At 33.8% G+C, this 15,972-nt stretch overlaps 1 protein-coding gene across 2 annotated transcripts in view; it reads left to right on the plus strand.

Annotated features, from left to right (window-relative positions):
* LOC121314109 (outer dynein arm-docking complex subunit 2-like) overlaps positions 1-15,972 on the plus strand; it is a 68,661-nt gene that overhangs the window by 27,783 nt on the left and 24,906 nt on the right. Inside the window, exons 11-15 of one of the 2 annotated variants that reach the window (XM_041247019.1) lie at positions 7,305-7,451; positions 7,742-7,951; positions 8,365-8,601; positions 8,829-8,939; positions 9,909-10,063. In XM_041247019.1, coding sequence (XP_041102953.1) covers positions 7,305-7,451; positions 7,742-7,951; positions 8,365-8,601; positions 8,829-8,939; positions 9,909-10,063 — 860 coding nt within the window. The remainder of the gene's footprint in view (positions 1-7,304; positions 7,452-7,741; positions 7,952-8,364; positions 8,602-8,828; positions 8,940-9,908; positions 10,064-15,972) is intronic. The other variant, XM_041247020.1, reaches the window with a different exon arrangement.

A 15,972-nucleotide genomic window follows, 5' to 3' on the forward strand; every position in this document is an offset into this window, starting at 1 on the left:
AAAAGTGATTCTGCCATCCCAGCATCATCCCCCAGTCATCTCAGCCCATAATATGTAAACTTACGGAAACTATAATAAGATCCAAAATGTAAAATTAACTATGTGGTAACAGTATCCTGGAAGACAGTCAGCATGGTTTTAGGAAAAGGAAATTGTATCTAACTAACCTGCTTGATTCTTATAAAAAAAAAAAAAATAGCCAACAAAATGCTCGGATATATAGTGAAAAGTGTTGAATTTAAATCAAGGGAAGTAATGCTAAAACTTGCATTAGTAAGACCTTATCTAGAATATTGTGTCCAGTTCTGGTCACCTCGCTACACAAAGGATATTGCTGCTCTAGAAAGAGTGCAAAGAAGAGCAACCAGATTTATTCCGGGTATAAAAGGCATGTCATATGCAGACAGACTAAATGAATTTAATCTATTCAGTCTTGAACAAAGAAGGCTAGGCGGTGATCTAATTCAAGCATTCAAAATTCCAAAAGGCATTGACAATGTCGAACCAAGGGACTTTTTTGACCTGAAAAAATAAACAAGTTCCAGGGGTCACAAATGGAGATCAGGTAAAGGGGCATTCAGAACAGAAAATAGCAGGCACTTTTTTTATACAAAAAATTGTGGGAGTCTGGAACCAACTCCCCAGTAATGTTGTTGAAGCTGACACCCTGGGATCCTTCAAGAAGCTGATTGGATCAATAAGCTACCAGCAACCAAACGAGCAAGATGGGCCGAATGGCCTCCTTTTCGTTTTTAACCTTTCTTATGTTCTTATGCTCTAATAGCAATTGTCACTTTCATAATCAGTCTTCCCATTTAAACCTTGTGGTTTATCTTGCACTTTTTAGTATTATCAACTTGTATTGTTGCAGGAAGTACCATTGAGATTAAAACCTTGTTTAACAAGGGAGACCTGGAAATGTGTCTACATTGCTTTTCTCCTCCAACAGCTGTTCACCTGTATGTGTGGTGTACCATCTTTCCCATCAGCATACTCCCACATTCATACAGTCATTGCCCAGACTAGTGAATTCAAATTCTCCTTGAAATATAAACCGTGTTTAACTAGTGTGACCATGTTTAACTAATGTGACCATGTTTAACTAGTGTGACCATATGTTTCGGTTTTACTGGGATAATCCCATTTTCCATCAACTGTCCCAGTGTCCCAATATTTTTCCCCAAAACTAAAAAAAAAGCAATTTCCAACAGTGCCAGATAGCACTGCTTTAAACAATCGGCAATGATATTAAAACGTGGTTCCAGAACAAAATATTTTATATAGGTTACTATGCAAAATTAAAAGTATGCAAAATAATGGAAATTAAGGGGTAAAATGGCATTACTGCCATAAGGTTATAACATCTAGCTATACTTGGCCAAGAACTGCAAGGAGAAGGTGTAGTGGTTATGCATCAATCAGAGGCTGTTTATTAGTTATTTTAATGTGAAAAATAGTGATAAAAGCACTGTATTCAAAGAAGAAGCATGCTGTGTATAATCTTTATTAACTTCTATGGAGGAAGCACATGCAATGTATTGTGAGTTAAACATAGTAGATTATTTATTTATTTGCGTTTTTAGATCCAGCCCAAACTACTTGTATTATTTCCAACAAGCATTTTGTTAAATTCTTGGCAGGGTTCAAAGACAATGTGATCAAGCCTATAAAACTAGTCTATGGAACAAATAAAACTAGAAATAAAAGTATTAGCAGCAGGTTTAAATGGATTAAAAAATGTAAACAATGTACATTTTTGTAACAATTACCATTATTTTCATATGTGTTCAAGTTAGCATGCATATGTGTAGTATATAAAGAACAGCTGGTATTGAGTGTATCAGAAGACTTTAATGCAGAGACTTTTAGATGATGTCATAAACTGAGCAGATTTGAAATCATTGAAACCGTAAAATTGTGTTACTTCCACATAACACGTTGGCACTCCAGTTGGTATTATACAAACAATATAGAATTTTCTTTTTAAAATATTGTACAATCAAATGAGAATTTGTTTTTGGAAACTTTTTTTTATTATTATTATTGTTTTTAAAAAGTTACAGAATATATTTAATTAGCTGACTTAGCATTATTTTTTTATTGTTGTCCTTGCTATGGCGTCCAATGGTGTGTGTGCTCTCTATGTGAGTGGAATGAGATATTTAGTTCAATGCCTTGTACAGATCTGTGAAATATATTTCTTCAGGTATATAAATATCAATTTTCACATATACAGTTTTGTGGTGACGAAAGTTATGAAAACAATGGTAATGTAACTGGTATTATTGAACTGAAAGTGTTTTTACATTTGCAAATGCAGTGATTCCTGTTTGCAGACAGTTCACGTACACACCAATTTATTTTACAAGCCAAAAAGTGAAATTTAAACTTATAATGTGAATTGCAGATGTGTGTACAGTAGCTTTATTTCTAGATCACATAAATAACAATTTGGTGGGATGGAGAGTCAAGGATAGCAATCGTAATTCTATCTATCTGATCATTTGTTTTAATTATTTTAAGTAGGAAGATGTGTAATCCATTCATCTTCAAAGGGGGTGTAGCCATCATGCAGGAGTATACTATTTAAAGCGTAATATGCTGATATGGCCACTGTAAATGTGTATATGATATAGTACAGTATATATGATATAGATTAATGTATTTATTTGTAATCCTGGGTGACAAATACCATTGAAGCGCTGACAGTTATATCTCATTTTCCTATATAAAACAAAAGAATGAGTCATATAAGTAAAAGTGCATAACCAGTACAAAAATTGATATTCTTCATAAACAATGTCAGGCAAATATGTGCCATAGTGCAAAAAATATTGCCGATTACATCCCATGCCCCATATATTAGTCTACAAAGGCACTATTTTAATACCCTTTCAATGCATTAACGGTCCTTTTGTTTTCATGCATGATACAGGTGACTCCCTTTACAAAAGTATTTGGGCTGTCTGCCTCACAAATACATTTGTAATGGGCTGTTTTTGAGCACTTGTGAAGATTTATAGTTTCCCTCATACTTTCCTTCATTTGTAATCTGTGATATTTAAAGATATTTTTCCTCAGGATGTAATTTATGAGTACATTCAGTCATTGTTATTATTATTGCCAAACCCTGCTGGTAGGAAATGTCTTGAACAGTGGTTCTTCAGCTTTATGTACCAGAACTATGCAGGACATAAAATGCAAACGAGACCTTTAATTCACTTTGGTAAATCACACTGAACGAAAGACTTTGTTCAAATTTTTTTTCCCCTTTTATATTGGTTTGACATAACAGGAAAGTAGGATATCTGATTGTTACACATTTATCTGATTGTAACACATTCTCGTACTGTGCAATAATTAATTACTTTTATTTTAATATGTACAACACAACAGTACCCAGGTACAGTAGACATGACTTGGATAGAATGTACCATTTTATATTCCCATTGTCTTTATCTTCTCAAAGATTAGATGCTATATTTATTGTTATAGTAAATGTCCTGAGGAAATAGCGTAGGACTTATTGTCACTGATCTAACGGATTTGTAAATAAGGGTTAATTTGCTGTTAAAAAATAAAACCAAAAAAAAAAAAAAACCTGACATCATCATATAGGACCTAGGAGTGTTGCAAAAACAATATCATTAATTATTCATTAATTATTTATACATAATAAAATAACTGTTACATAGTTTATATTAAATTAAGTAGTAAAAATGCTACTACCTTTTTATCCATGGGTTTTAGTTTTCAGTTTCCCTGGTCTAATGAAAAAGTGTACAGTAACTGAAATAGTTTCAGAGGATCTCAATCCAGTTCCTGATTCCTTCCTGAACTGTCTGCCTCATTGAGAGGAATGGTATATATATCTTTAAAAAAAGGTCCAGCATGTATGGGATTTGAAAAATTATAACCTTCAGTTTGCAAGCGTGTTATGTTATACTGTCAGTGCTACACGATTAGTTTTGAGACAAGCAGTATTTTGAAAGATGAAGTCAGCCAGCTGAGCTGGACTTTCTGGATATTCATCTTCATCATCATCATTCTGAGTCTGATCTTGAGCTCTGAAAATTTTTGGTTTCCTGTCAGTGTAACTCTCATTGTGGTCCTTATTGGTGCAAGGAAGTACGGTTCCTCTCAATACTGGTTGATGAGGGTAATGCTATTTGTGTTTCCCACTGGACATAAAAGGTATTTTTTCTGAGAATTAACTATGCTGAAGGATAGCTTATATATTTGGTAAAAGTAAAACATTAATAAATATTGAAATAAATGAAAACATAAATCAATACATTTCTTTCTTTATCTAGCTTGATATTTATTTATTTTTTTAACTATCATATAAACACTGTCATTTAATACTGTATGAAACGAAAATAAATACTCAACAGTTCTTGTTCAATTGTACAATAGTGAAGATCTTTGTACATAAAGGTTGTCATGCTTACATATATTTTTACTTTCAAATTTAAAAATATATTGCAATGACCCAGACAATTGCCTTGTTGCAGGACTTGTTGTCTGTTCAGTTTGTCTCATCTGTTTTTTATATGTGTTACAAGTATTGTAAGGGGAACGGGTCACACCGTTACTTAGCATTGGAAGGGAGGTTGAGAATTTTTGAGAATTCAACATCATCTCCCTGAGTAGTACTTCCTAAACATGGAAACGTTATAATATACTAAATGAACTGATTAATTTTATTATGATAGTTTGCTAAATTAGATGCAAGCTTTCAGTACAATCGAGATAACATTAATCATTATTTACAAAATCTTGTTAGTCTTGTTACTTAAAAACTGCAACTTTACTGCTATACTACTTGAAAATGTTTTGAAATGGAAGGGCAAACTTTGTGGCATGAAAGCTAGGGCGTCTGCATTGCAAGCTGCATTGGATTCGTGTCTTGGGTTTAATTCTCACACAGGGTTTTCATTGCAAACTTAAAAACAAATTAAATATATTTTATTTATGTGTAACAAACACATTTTTTATGTGAAAAAAAATGAGTTCATATGAATGATAGTTTCATTGAATATACATACTTTTGCACACATAACTTTAACATGCATATATATATATATATATATATATATATATATATATATATATATATATATATATATATATATATATATATATATACCTATATATATATATAATTTATATAGACTAGACCTGTTATACAATACAGTCAAAATTTTAGACATTAACCTGTTTTACATACAGTCAAATTTTAGCTGCCACCTGTGACACCTGTCCAATAATGTGGATATTTTAGTCTTAGCACAAACCAATAAAATAACTTAATAATGTGTTTTGTATAAATGCAATTCTGACATGTTCCTAAATTTAGGATGTTTATTTGTCCCTCTGTAAAAGCAGGAGAACACTTTTTCAGTGAATCTGCACTTCATTTAAAGCCATATAATGTGATTTTTTCTATCTGCTAAATAAGTTATTTTCTACCCAGAGTATCACATTTCAACGGCTCAAGCTGTTTTATGTATTTTGTGATCATTTTAATAGGCGAGTTACAGTTCTCAACTCTGTGTTTGTTTTTTGTGGTAAAAAAAAAAAAGTTAAAATCAATTGATATTGAGATGTGATTGTGCAGGGACAATCGTGGTGTTTTCATGCTCAGATATCCATTCAAAATTCAGAAATGTATCTGAATATTTGTTAATTTCCAAAACATAAGCTGATTGCTTCAAGCTTAGACTTTTCAATCCTTATCGACTGTTGATATGTTTTGTAGGTGATTATACAGAAAATAATTTTGTCAGTTTTTTATCCACATTAAATATGTTTGTGTAACTATCCCTCTGGGTTTTTGGTCTGAAATGCACACAGCTAACTTTTCACTTTGCATTTTACAAACTGTAGCAAACATTTTGGCAAGGTGGTAAACTGGAGCAAGGCAAAACACATTGAGATATGTATTTCTAATTTCCAACATGGGCACGTTTTTTGCCTTTAAAGACATGTCAAGCAATGTTCGTTTGAATATTCGAATATTTGTCCCAGCACTAAGGAATACATATTTAAAATAGAAAAATTAAGTAAGTTTATGGTAGAAATAAAATTAAAGATACAATGACATATATCAAGACATTAGAGAAACTAGAAAGCAGTGACTGTACATACCACCATGCTATGTTAATTCAGCTGTTTCCGGCAGGGCACCTGTGCATTGGGCAAATTTGTTCAGTTTTGAACATGTATATATTCTGTGCACAGCACAATCTATAATCTACCAGCATTGCACTTTTTAATTCGCTCCAGTATTTCAGTATTAGCCTAGCCCCGCTGATTGCGATATTATAGAGCGGCCAACAGGAATCAATTATTTTGTGCTTGCTTAGTGGTTCAGCCAGTGATTCTGCCTAACAAATTTAACCCATTATTATTCTCAAAGGCAAAGACCAAACAAATAAAATAAAGCTTAAAAACATTAAAATAAAACACACAAAAATGTGACATTTTAAAAATGTATATGTAAAGGTATTTATAAAATTAAAAAAGTATTTATGCCCATCAATAAATTCAATAAGCTAACCCCAAGATCTGCCGCTGTTTAGATCCTAGGATCAGTTATAGAACTTGTAGAAGCCACATGATAGCCTGCCTGAAGGACCACCTGTTTTGAATCTATATAGCTCTGCATATACGCATTTAATTTAAAAGTAATACTAATACAATCTGTTTAATATCCTGTCTTGCATATTACATGATTTTATATGATCTTGCAAATTTATTTTACATGAACCAGTTACTTACCCTACTTAATTTTAGATGAATTGCTTTAAGTGTTATGTCAGCATATATAGTGTATTATTGTTTCCCAGTTAGTCCACTTTCAGTTTACCTAGGGTACAGTATAGCAAGACCCTTATTGACATCCTGGGTTGGTTGTCTTTACTCCAAATTGATTATATTCTGCTTTACCCACCCAGAACTACATTAGCACATTTTATGTTTACCTACCCTCTCTGTACAGACTTTAGTGATCACATTGGTAATACTAGCAGGTACACTGTAATGTTTACATTTGCACAACTGTTTGTTTGGCAAGAGTTTATACAATTGTTTCCTTCTCAAAAGCAAACCATTTATTTAAAAATAATAATTTAGCTTTGGAGCACCCATATGCATATGAAAAACCAACCACTGGGAAAGTATAATGGACAGCATTACATTGAAATAAACTGTATTATTTAATTAGGCTTTATATTTGTTATTACCATTGCATTCATTTACATGTTTTTTTTTTTTTTTTTTTTTTTTTGGTATTATTTCAGGGAGGTAACCAGACAGCTACTGTGATTGCATTGTGCTCTATGAGGGACTTTAATTTAGCACAGGAGACATGCCAATTGGCTATCAGGAATGTAGGTGGCCTTGATGTGCTCATTAATTTGCTGGATACAGATGAAATCAAATGTAAAGTGAGTAGTCCTGTCAACGTACTATAATGCCTGCAAGCAAACAGTGTTTTACTGTATGCTGCAGTACAGAAGCCCCTTTGTCAGCAAAACAAAGGTACTATTTAAAAGAACAGACCTACAATTGTTAAACGCATTCAGATTGCTAATGCTAATACACCATATTCCCAACTCTTTTAATTGTATATATCACTACTGTACATCCCTTTTTTGTTTGTGTATGCAAATTAAACAATATTATGATTTGTACTGTATTCATACTGGTGTTACTTTTTTTTCCAATTTGTAATTAGATTGGTTCACTGAAAATTCTAAAGGAAATCAGTAGAAATTCACAGATCCGGCGTGCCATTGTGGACCTTGGTGGCTTACAGACCATGGTAAAAATCCTAGACTCCCCGGATAAGGATCTCAAGTTTTTAGCTGCAGAGACAATTGCGAACGTGGCCAAGTTTAGACGGGCAAGAAGAACTGTCAGACAGCATGGAGGAATAAAGAGACTGGTTCGTAGTTTGCCTGTTTTAGATTTATATGAATTGTGGAATTGTTTTTATACTGTAACAGCACATTATTGTTTGACTCCTGAAACTCAACTGCTTAATAGCAGCACCTACTGGGAGAAGGAGGACTGGAGCAGCTGTCTGTCCAAAAATACCTGTCCATGCCTATTTTGTGTGCAGTAGTTGACTTGAAATGATGTACTTTCCGAATCCTGCTTTTGCCTTCTTATCAAGGGGAGGCTATTGCTTCCACATTCACTATATAAGGAGTTTGATTCCCAGTCAACTATTATAAAAAACTATATAATGGATTTGTGTAGCTGAAGGTCAATTTTCTATGACAGTTATATGCCCACAATAGGATTTATTATAGTGACTGAAAAATGAAACCATCAATTGTAAATGTCTTACTTCAGGTGGGACTCTTGGACTGTGTTCCTGATAACTCTGCTAACCTGACTTCAGAACAGGAAAAAGACATTGAGGTGGCACGCTGTGGTGCCCTGGCACTGTGGAGCTGTAGCAAGAGCACCAGGAATAAAGAAGCAATCCGTAAAGCTGGGGGGATTCCGTTACTTGCACAGCTTTTAAAGTCTCCGCATGAAAATATGTTAATCCCAGTAGTTGGCACACTGCAAGAATGTGCTTCTGAGGTAAAAGAGTGCAGTTTTGTTTGTTTTTTTAAAGCAGGTTTTAATTTAGGAGGGCTGTGCAAATATGTGGCATAGCCCTTCCAAAAATGTCTTAATTACAGAATGATTACATCTATAAAGTTAAATTGAATTATTCTTTAGGTGCCAGGTTAGTAATTGCTCCAATTTTATTATTTTATTACCACCTCCTAAAAATCTTACTGTACTGTTTCTTCACTTTGTTTTAGCAAAGTTACAGGGTTGCAATTCAGACTGAGGAGATGATTAAAGATTTGGTGAAAAATCTTAGTAGAGAAAACCCTGAGCTTCAGATGCATTGCGCAAGCGCTATCTTTAAGGTAAATATATTGACAGTATGTTTTTTTATACTTTCCTGTCTTAACCCACCATTACGCTCACCACACCACCACCAGCATTATCCAGTCTTACAGTACATGGTAAAACTTGTGTGTAGCAACTACTTACACAACCAGAAAACATGGTCTTATTTATCAGCCAGTTCATTAAATAAGATCATGTATAAAAGCTTCCCGGCCATGTTCGTTATCTCAATTTTATGCATTACAGGTCCCCAGCATTTGAATAAAAGAGAATCGAAACAATAAAAGTAGTATAGTTTTACTTTAATAAGGGGATTGCAAATGAAATGACAGCATACATTTCCATCGTGTCCAAACTCTGTTTTAAAACTGAATCTGAAAACATGGAGAAGTAATTAATCTTAATTTTGTACACTATGCACACACATGTATCATGTGATTGTAAGGCATTTCTGTGTGGGTGTATAAAACACCTGACCAGAGTGTATTGAAAAGGATTACACTTTCTTTTGCAATATTTATGTTGGCAGGAATGATAATGTACTGGGCTGGCACAACACTGCTTGACTTGGGATATTTTGTCAACGGCACAGAACAATCCATGGCGAAAATAGGCCAAAGGAACGCTGAATTCAATTTGTCCATGTCACAGGTTAACCAACGACAGTATGAGCAGCCAAAAAGCAGTGTATTTGAGGCCTCAACTCATTTGTTCAACATTGTGTCACTTGTTCATTGTTATGTTGGCCCTCTACATTGGGTGGATGAGCCACAGCATGGGTGCTTGTACACTAAGGACCTCATGCCAACGCTGTCTTATGCTTGCTGCTGTATGAATTTGTGTTTAATGACTAATCAGTTTGTTACCATATCACAAGGGCTAATCTAATATAAATATAAGGTAGATTTATTGGTTGGTTTAGCAAAAGGGAACATTATTGCTCGTTATTTTAGTGTGTTTTTGGTCTTGTTTTTGTTTCTTTTTAGTGTGCTGAGGACATAGTAACGCGTGACCTTGTTAGACAATATGATGGCCTGAAACCTCTGGCTGCACTTCTAAGCATGTCTGAGAACAAGCAACTTTTAGCTGCAGCCACTGGAGCCATCTGGAAGTGTTCCATCAGCATTGAGAATGTGGCAAAGTATGTATTAACTTATAACCCCACATTAACACAGTAGTTACTGTTGCTACCAAGCAAATATGTAATGATAATCAATTTTTCCAAATATTTTACTTTTATAGCATATCTTCTTTGATCTATATTAAGTTTCATAAAAATCATGAGACTACAGCCAAGTTGCACATGTTTTAAAAAATCAATACCTGAGAAAAGGACACAGTGCAAAACCATAAATAAATTAATCATTTTGTTAGTAATTTTGTGAATTATGAATTGGCTCAGGCCTGGAAAGGAGATATGGATGTAATGTTGTTTTTCATAACTGAATTATTAACAATAGTGGCTCTGTTATATGTTGTGCCCTCATTGGGAAAGCACGTTCTGTATATTTCCAATATATTTCCATATATTTCATATATATATATATATATATATATATATATATATATATATATATATATATATATATATATATATATATATATATATATATATATAACACATACATACATACATATACACATACATACAGCTCTGGAAAAAATTAAGAGACCACTGCAAAATTATCAGTTTCTCTGGTTTTAAATACAGTATAATCGTAAATCTCGAAAAACTACTCACTTCTAAATCTTTTGTAGTCATTTTTGTATTACTTTAGTGTAAATACATGTTAATTTGGATTCATATGTTGATTTTTTCTGACTTTATGTGAAGGAAAAGACACACATTTGCCCGTTTTCCCATTGGAAACAGTGATAATATCACTGTCCTGGTCACAAAAGCAAAGTTTGTGGGGAATAATAGCCATTTTCTATACTTTTGAGGCATAAGAAATTAGGAAATAACACTTACTACCCAGGAATAAAAATTGTGTTACATAGTGTAATGCAAAGAAAATAAGTTCATATTCATTTTTAAACAACACAATACTAATGTTTTAACTTAGGAAGAGTTCAGAAATCAATATTTGGTGGAATAACCCTGATTTTCAATCACAGCTTTCATGCATCTTGGCATGCTGTCCACCAGTCTTTCACATTGATGTTGGGTGACTTTATGCCACTCCTGGCGCAAAAATTCAAGCAGCTCGGCTTTGTTTGATGGCTTGTGACCATCCATCTTCGTCTTGATCACATTCCAGAGGTTTTCAATGGGGTTCAGGTCTGGAGATTGGGCTGGCGATGACAGGGTCTTGATCTGGTGGTCCTCCATCCACACCTTGATTGACCTGGCTGTGTGGCATGGAGCATTGTCCTGCTGGAAAAACCAGTCCTCAGAGTTGGGGAACATTGTCAGAGCAGAAGGAAGCAAGTTTTCTTCCAGGACAACGATTCCAGCCTTGCTGAAGCACCCCCAGATCATCACCGATCCTCCACCATATTTCACAGTGGGTGCGAGACACTGTGGCTTGTAGGCCTCTCCAGGTCTCTGTCTAACCATTAGACGACCAGGTGTTGGGCAAAGCTGAAAATTGGACTCATCAGAGAAGATGACCTTACTCTAGTCCTCTATGGTCCAATCCTTATGGTCTTTTGCAAACCTCAGCCTAGCTCTTCTTTGCTTCTCATTGATGAAGGGCTTTTTTCTAGCTTTACATGACTTCAGCCGTGCCCCTAGGAGCCTGTTTCGAACCGTCCTCACCGTGCACTTCACCCCAGCTGCCATTTGCCATTCTTTTTGTAGGTCACTTGATGTCATCCTACGGTTGCTGAGTGACATTCAAATGAGTTGGCGGTCATCCCGGTCAGTGGAGAGTCGTTTTCGCCCTCTGCCGGTCTGTAGCTTTGTTGTCCCCAATGTGTGACGCTCACTGTATCCCTCTGCCAGTAAAGCCAGAATTGAACCCTTCTTTTCCTCACTCAAAACTTTCCTTTTCAACTCTTTGGGCATGGTCAATAGTTATTTTTTGATTCCAATTACTTTTGAGGTACTACTAGCACTGTTTTGCCATCCAGCTGGTCCTATTGCAAGAGGATAGTGATGACCACAGGAGTGGTTTTTATACTTTTCCTCGTTAAATAAGATTTGGTTCAGGTGATCCCCTAATCAGTACCTCATTCAGTAGAATGAGGTGTGCCTGTGTTGGAATTCAACAGACACTGGAATGGAATGTCTGCCATACATGTAGAGATGCTGATTTAAGAAAAAGTTGCAGTGGTCTCTTCATTTTTTCCAGAGCTGTGTGTGTGTGTGTGTGTATGTATGTGTGTATATATATATATATATATATATATATATATATATATATATATATATATATATTATATATATATATATACGTGTGACAATAAACCCTGTTATTTGTGCTTATGATGCGTGATAGCAAAAAAATAACGTTATGCCCGCCCTAGCAAAAAATAACATCTGTTATGCCAGTCATAATAGAGGTATGTTTTGCTTCTTGCTGGATCTTGTTTTACTGTATTTCAGTTTAAGAAGTACTGTAGTTATTTTTTAGTACAGCAATGTCTGAGAATGTATATTTTAATTGCCAAGTACTATTCAATAATTTTTAGCACTTATAAATATTTAAGGTCTTTGTGCCTCTTGATTGTAGTGATTGTATTATTATAAATGTACATTTGGCCGGCAGTCTGTCCTTCTTCAAGTTGTAGAAATACCAGAATCTTCTCTTGAAATATGTCCTGTCAGATGATGCCTTAGTATAGAGAAAAATAAATAACACCAAAAAAAAAAATCATGACCTGGCATACTTTCACCATTTCTCCAGCTTCTGCAAAGGTACTCCTGTAAAATAAATAATTTATTACTGTTTATTTTCCTGTGCAATGTGAGACAGAGGACATGCACAATAATATTCACATAGGCATTCATTTATACTTCTGTGCCTGTTTATAATTTCCAACTATTTTTATATGATGGTAGCCAACAAACATAGAAAAAAAACTGATAAGCCTAAGTTCATTTTCATTTTTTATACCTCAACTTTATAAGGGTAAATGTTGAATCATTTTATTTACAACTAGGGTTAAAATAAAATAATTTCTGTTTCTTATTTCAGATTTACAGTGTGATATTAACTTTTATTGCAATTCATTTGAAGAATGAATTGTTTCAGAATCAGAAAAATGTTAACTAAAAATAACTGCAGTACATGATTTTTATGGACTTTCTATTATTCAGATGAGGTTATATTCCCGTTTGAAAGCAGCCCTCGGCTGGGTTAAAAGTGCTTCATCTTAGACATGTTAACAGCTGATAACTATTTCAGTGTTTACTATTGAATAAATTGTTTATGTTAGGACTCTGTTTAGGTTTTCTGTATTGTTAATTCCCTTTAGTAAAGTTAAATATAGGGGTATGTCTATTCAATTGATTTCAATAGTGGCAGATCTAAATACCTCCTGTTTTAAATATTTTACTAATTTCTGAAGACAGAATAGACTAAAAGCTCACTAAAAGCAGGTTTTGTAAAAGTACATTTTTTTTTTATGACAGCAGTATTTGGATCTTCACCATTTAGATCAACTGAATACACCCCTTAGTAGGTAAATAGTTTATTATCTTAATGGTAACCTAATTCAGTGACAGAAGTATTAAACCATAACTGGAAAGAGTGACAGGGACTCAAAATTGATGTGAAATGATAAAAAGCAATAGCTGTTTTTAGAAGTGCAGCTTTTATAGGCAGCTATATGTGCAGGTTTGTTTTTATAAATATATCTGTAAACACTGAATTAAAGACCAGGATCCAGCCAAGCAAATAAACAAAGTTTTTATTGAGTTTACACGTTTGGTTAAAAGGGAAGTCTCATCAGGGGTTTGTTAGATCAGTTACTCAGCAGTAATCAAGTAATCAAGTGATCAAGGCTGTACATACACTAGGTTTAATTGAACTGTAAACGTAAAGGGTTTATCAAAAAGAATTCAAATGTAGAATTCAAATAAGATAAATACAGTTTACATGAGAACCTTTAAATGTTCTATTCCAATCTAGTTAATAGTACATTTAGCCTCTTTATTAAACATCATTCCTGCTTGGCATATGGACATTCAGTCAAAAATGAATACTATGCCAAGGCTTTAGTTACAATGCAATAACCAAGGAATTTATGATGTTTCAGACGACCAATCATTTCCATTGTGTGGCCCAATAGTGTTGCACACTAACACTATAGAGCCACATATTGGCTGCCATTCAGGAAACAGCAAGGCACCAGATGAAGAAGTTAGTGGAACAGGCAATCAATATATACTAGAGTAACACCTAATAAAAACACAATACACCATTTGTAATTATTCCTAACATGTTTGTTAAAAATGCAAATATTTTCTAAATTAGTAAATATTTATTTGGAACAAGAGAAGCAGTTACTTTAATAAATTACTCTAAAGTTTCAAATGAAATATTTTTTCTTAAAAATGAAAACAAAATGACCAGTTGTGACATGAAGCTTGGTTTGACTGGGTGACTTGAAGGTAATGTTACTAAAGTGGTAACACAGATACATACATTTCAAAGTCAAGCATCACTAACAATAATTTACTAATTACTGATTATTATTATTATTATTATTATTATATTATTATTATTATTATTATTATTATTATTATTATTATTAATTTAGCAGACGCTTTTATCCAAAGCAACTTACAGAGACTGGGGTGTGAACTATGCATCAACAACAGCTGCTGCAGAGTCACTTACAATAGGACCTTGGTTTACATCTTATCACAACTGTAAACAGGTTTTAAGCAGCTGTTAATGTAATTTTGTTTAACATAATTACATATTTTTGTATATTTTGTATTATATGTTGTATCCTATCTATAAGGACTAAAAATATGTAGTATGGATTCTCTTAAAGAATATGAACTAACATGTGGTAACCATTTTCTTGATTAATGATGCATTAAAATGAAAAATGATTGATTGCAAAAATATAATTTGCATTTTTTTTATTTAAAAGTAAATCAAGTAAGTTTATTTAAACCTAACCTTATTTAAACACTAATTTTTGGGCTTCATGCATGAAACAAGAAATATAAACTAGTATTCTGACACCACTAGGAAAATAAATTCATTCTGTTTCAGTAAATAAAAATACTAAGATTAAATATTCAGTGAAATTATTTTTAAACTGAGGTTAGATTGAGCTGCCAAGTGACTGATAACCCTTTAAAATTGGCTATAGTTGTGGCTGAAATTAAATGTATACAGTTTATAGCATGCAAAAGATATCTAGCTAGTCTTATCAGCCATGGTTTAGATTAATTTGTGACAACCCTAAAAACTAACTTTGAATGGGCAAAACCTCAGGTAAACATCAAACTTGTATACTTACTTAGGTTTAGGATATTCAACAAAAATGTTTGATTGAAAAAAAAAAGAATCATACTTTGGAGCAGTGTGTTTTTTTTTTTTTTACTGGAATTGGTTTATAGCTCTTGGTGGCATTGAATGTATGAACCTCAAATTCTTAAATCTCTTGATATTGAGATATTCATTCCAAATTAAATATTCTATTAAATATTTAGACATGAAATTAGTGCCCTGATCAGTGAGAATGTCTGTATTCTGAATTCATAGAATGTAAGGGAACGGCCTCTGGGTATCGTGTTATGTAGTTCACCACCACGAGAATATACCGATACCCAGAATCAGCTCCCTCCAGAGGGCCCACTAAGTCAACACCAATTCTCTCAATCAGCACACCAATAATAGGAAGTGAGACCAAAGTTGCGGGGCGAACTGATTTTGGGGCAACCAATTGACATTCAGGACATTCCGATACATATTTCCACACGACTATGAACCCCAGGCCAATAAAAGCGGGTCAGAAGTCGTTCCAGTCTTTTCAGTCCCGAAATGACTTGAAAAAAGGAGATCATGACCGAAAAGGCTCGGAAATCCAATAACTGTTACAGGCTGTCCCGTCCCGGCAGCTTGGGTTATTCTATATAATAAG

Source organism: Polyodon spathula, chromosome 4 (assembly GCF_017654505.1).
Source record: "Polyodon spathula isolate WHYD16114869_AA chromosome 4, ASM1765450v1, whole genome shotgun sequence".
In the NCBI taxonomy this organism is placed as follows: Eukaryota; Metazoa; Chordata; class Actinopteri; order Acipenseriformes; family Polyodontidae; genus Polyodon; species Polyodon spathula.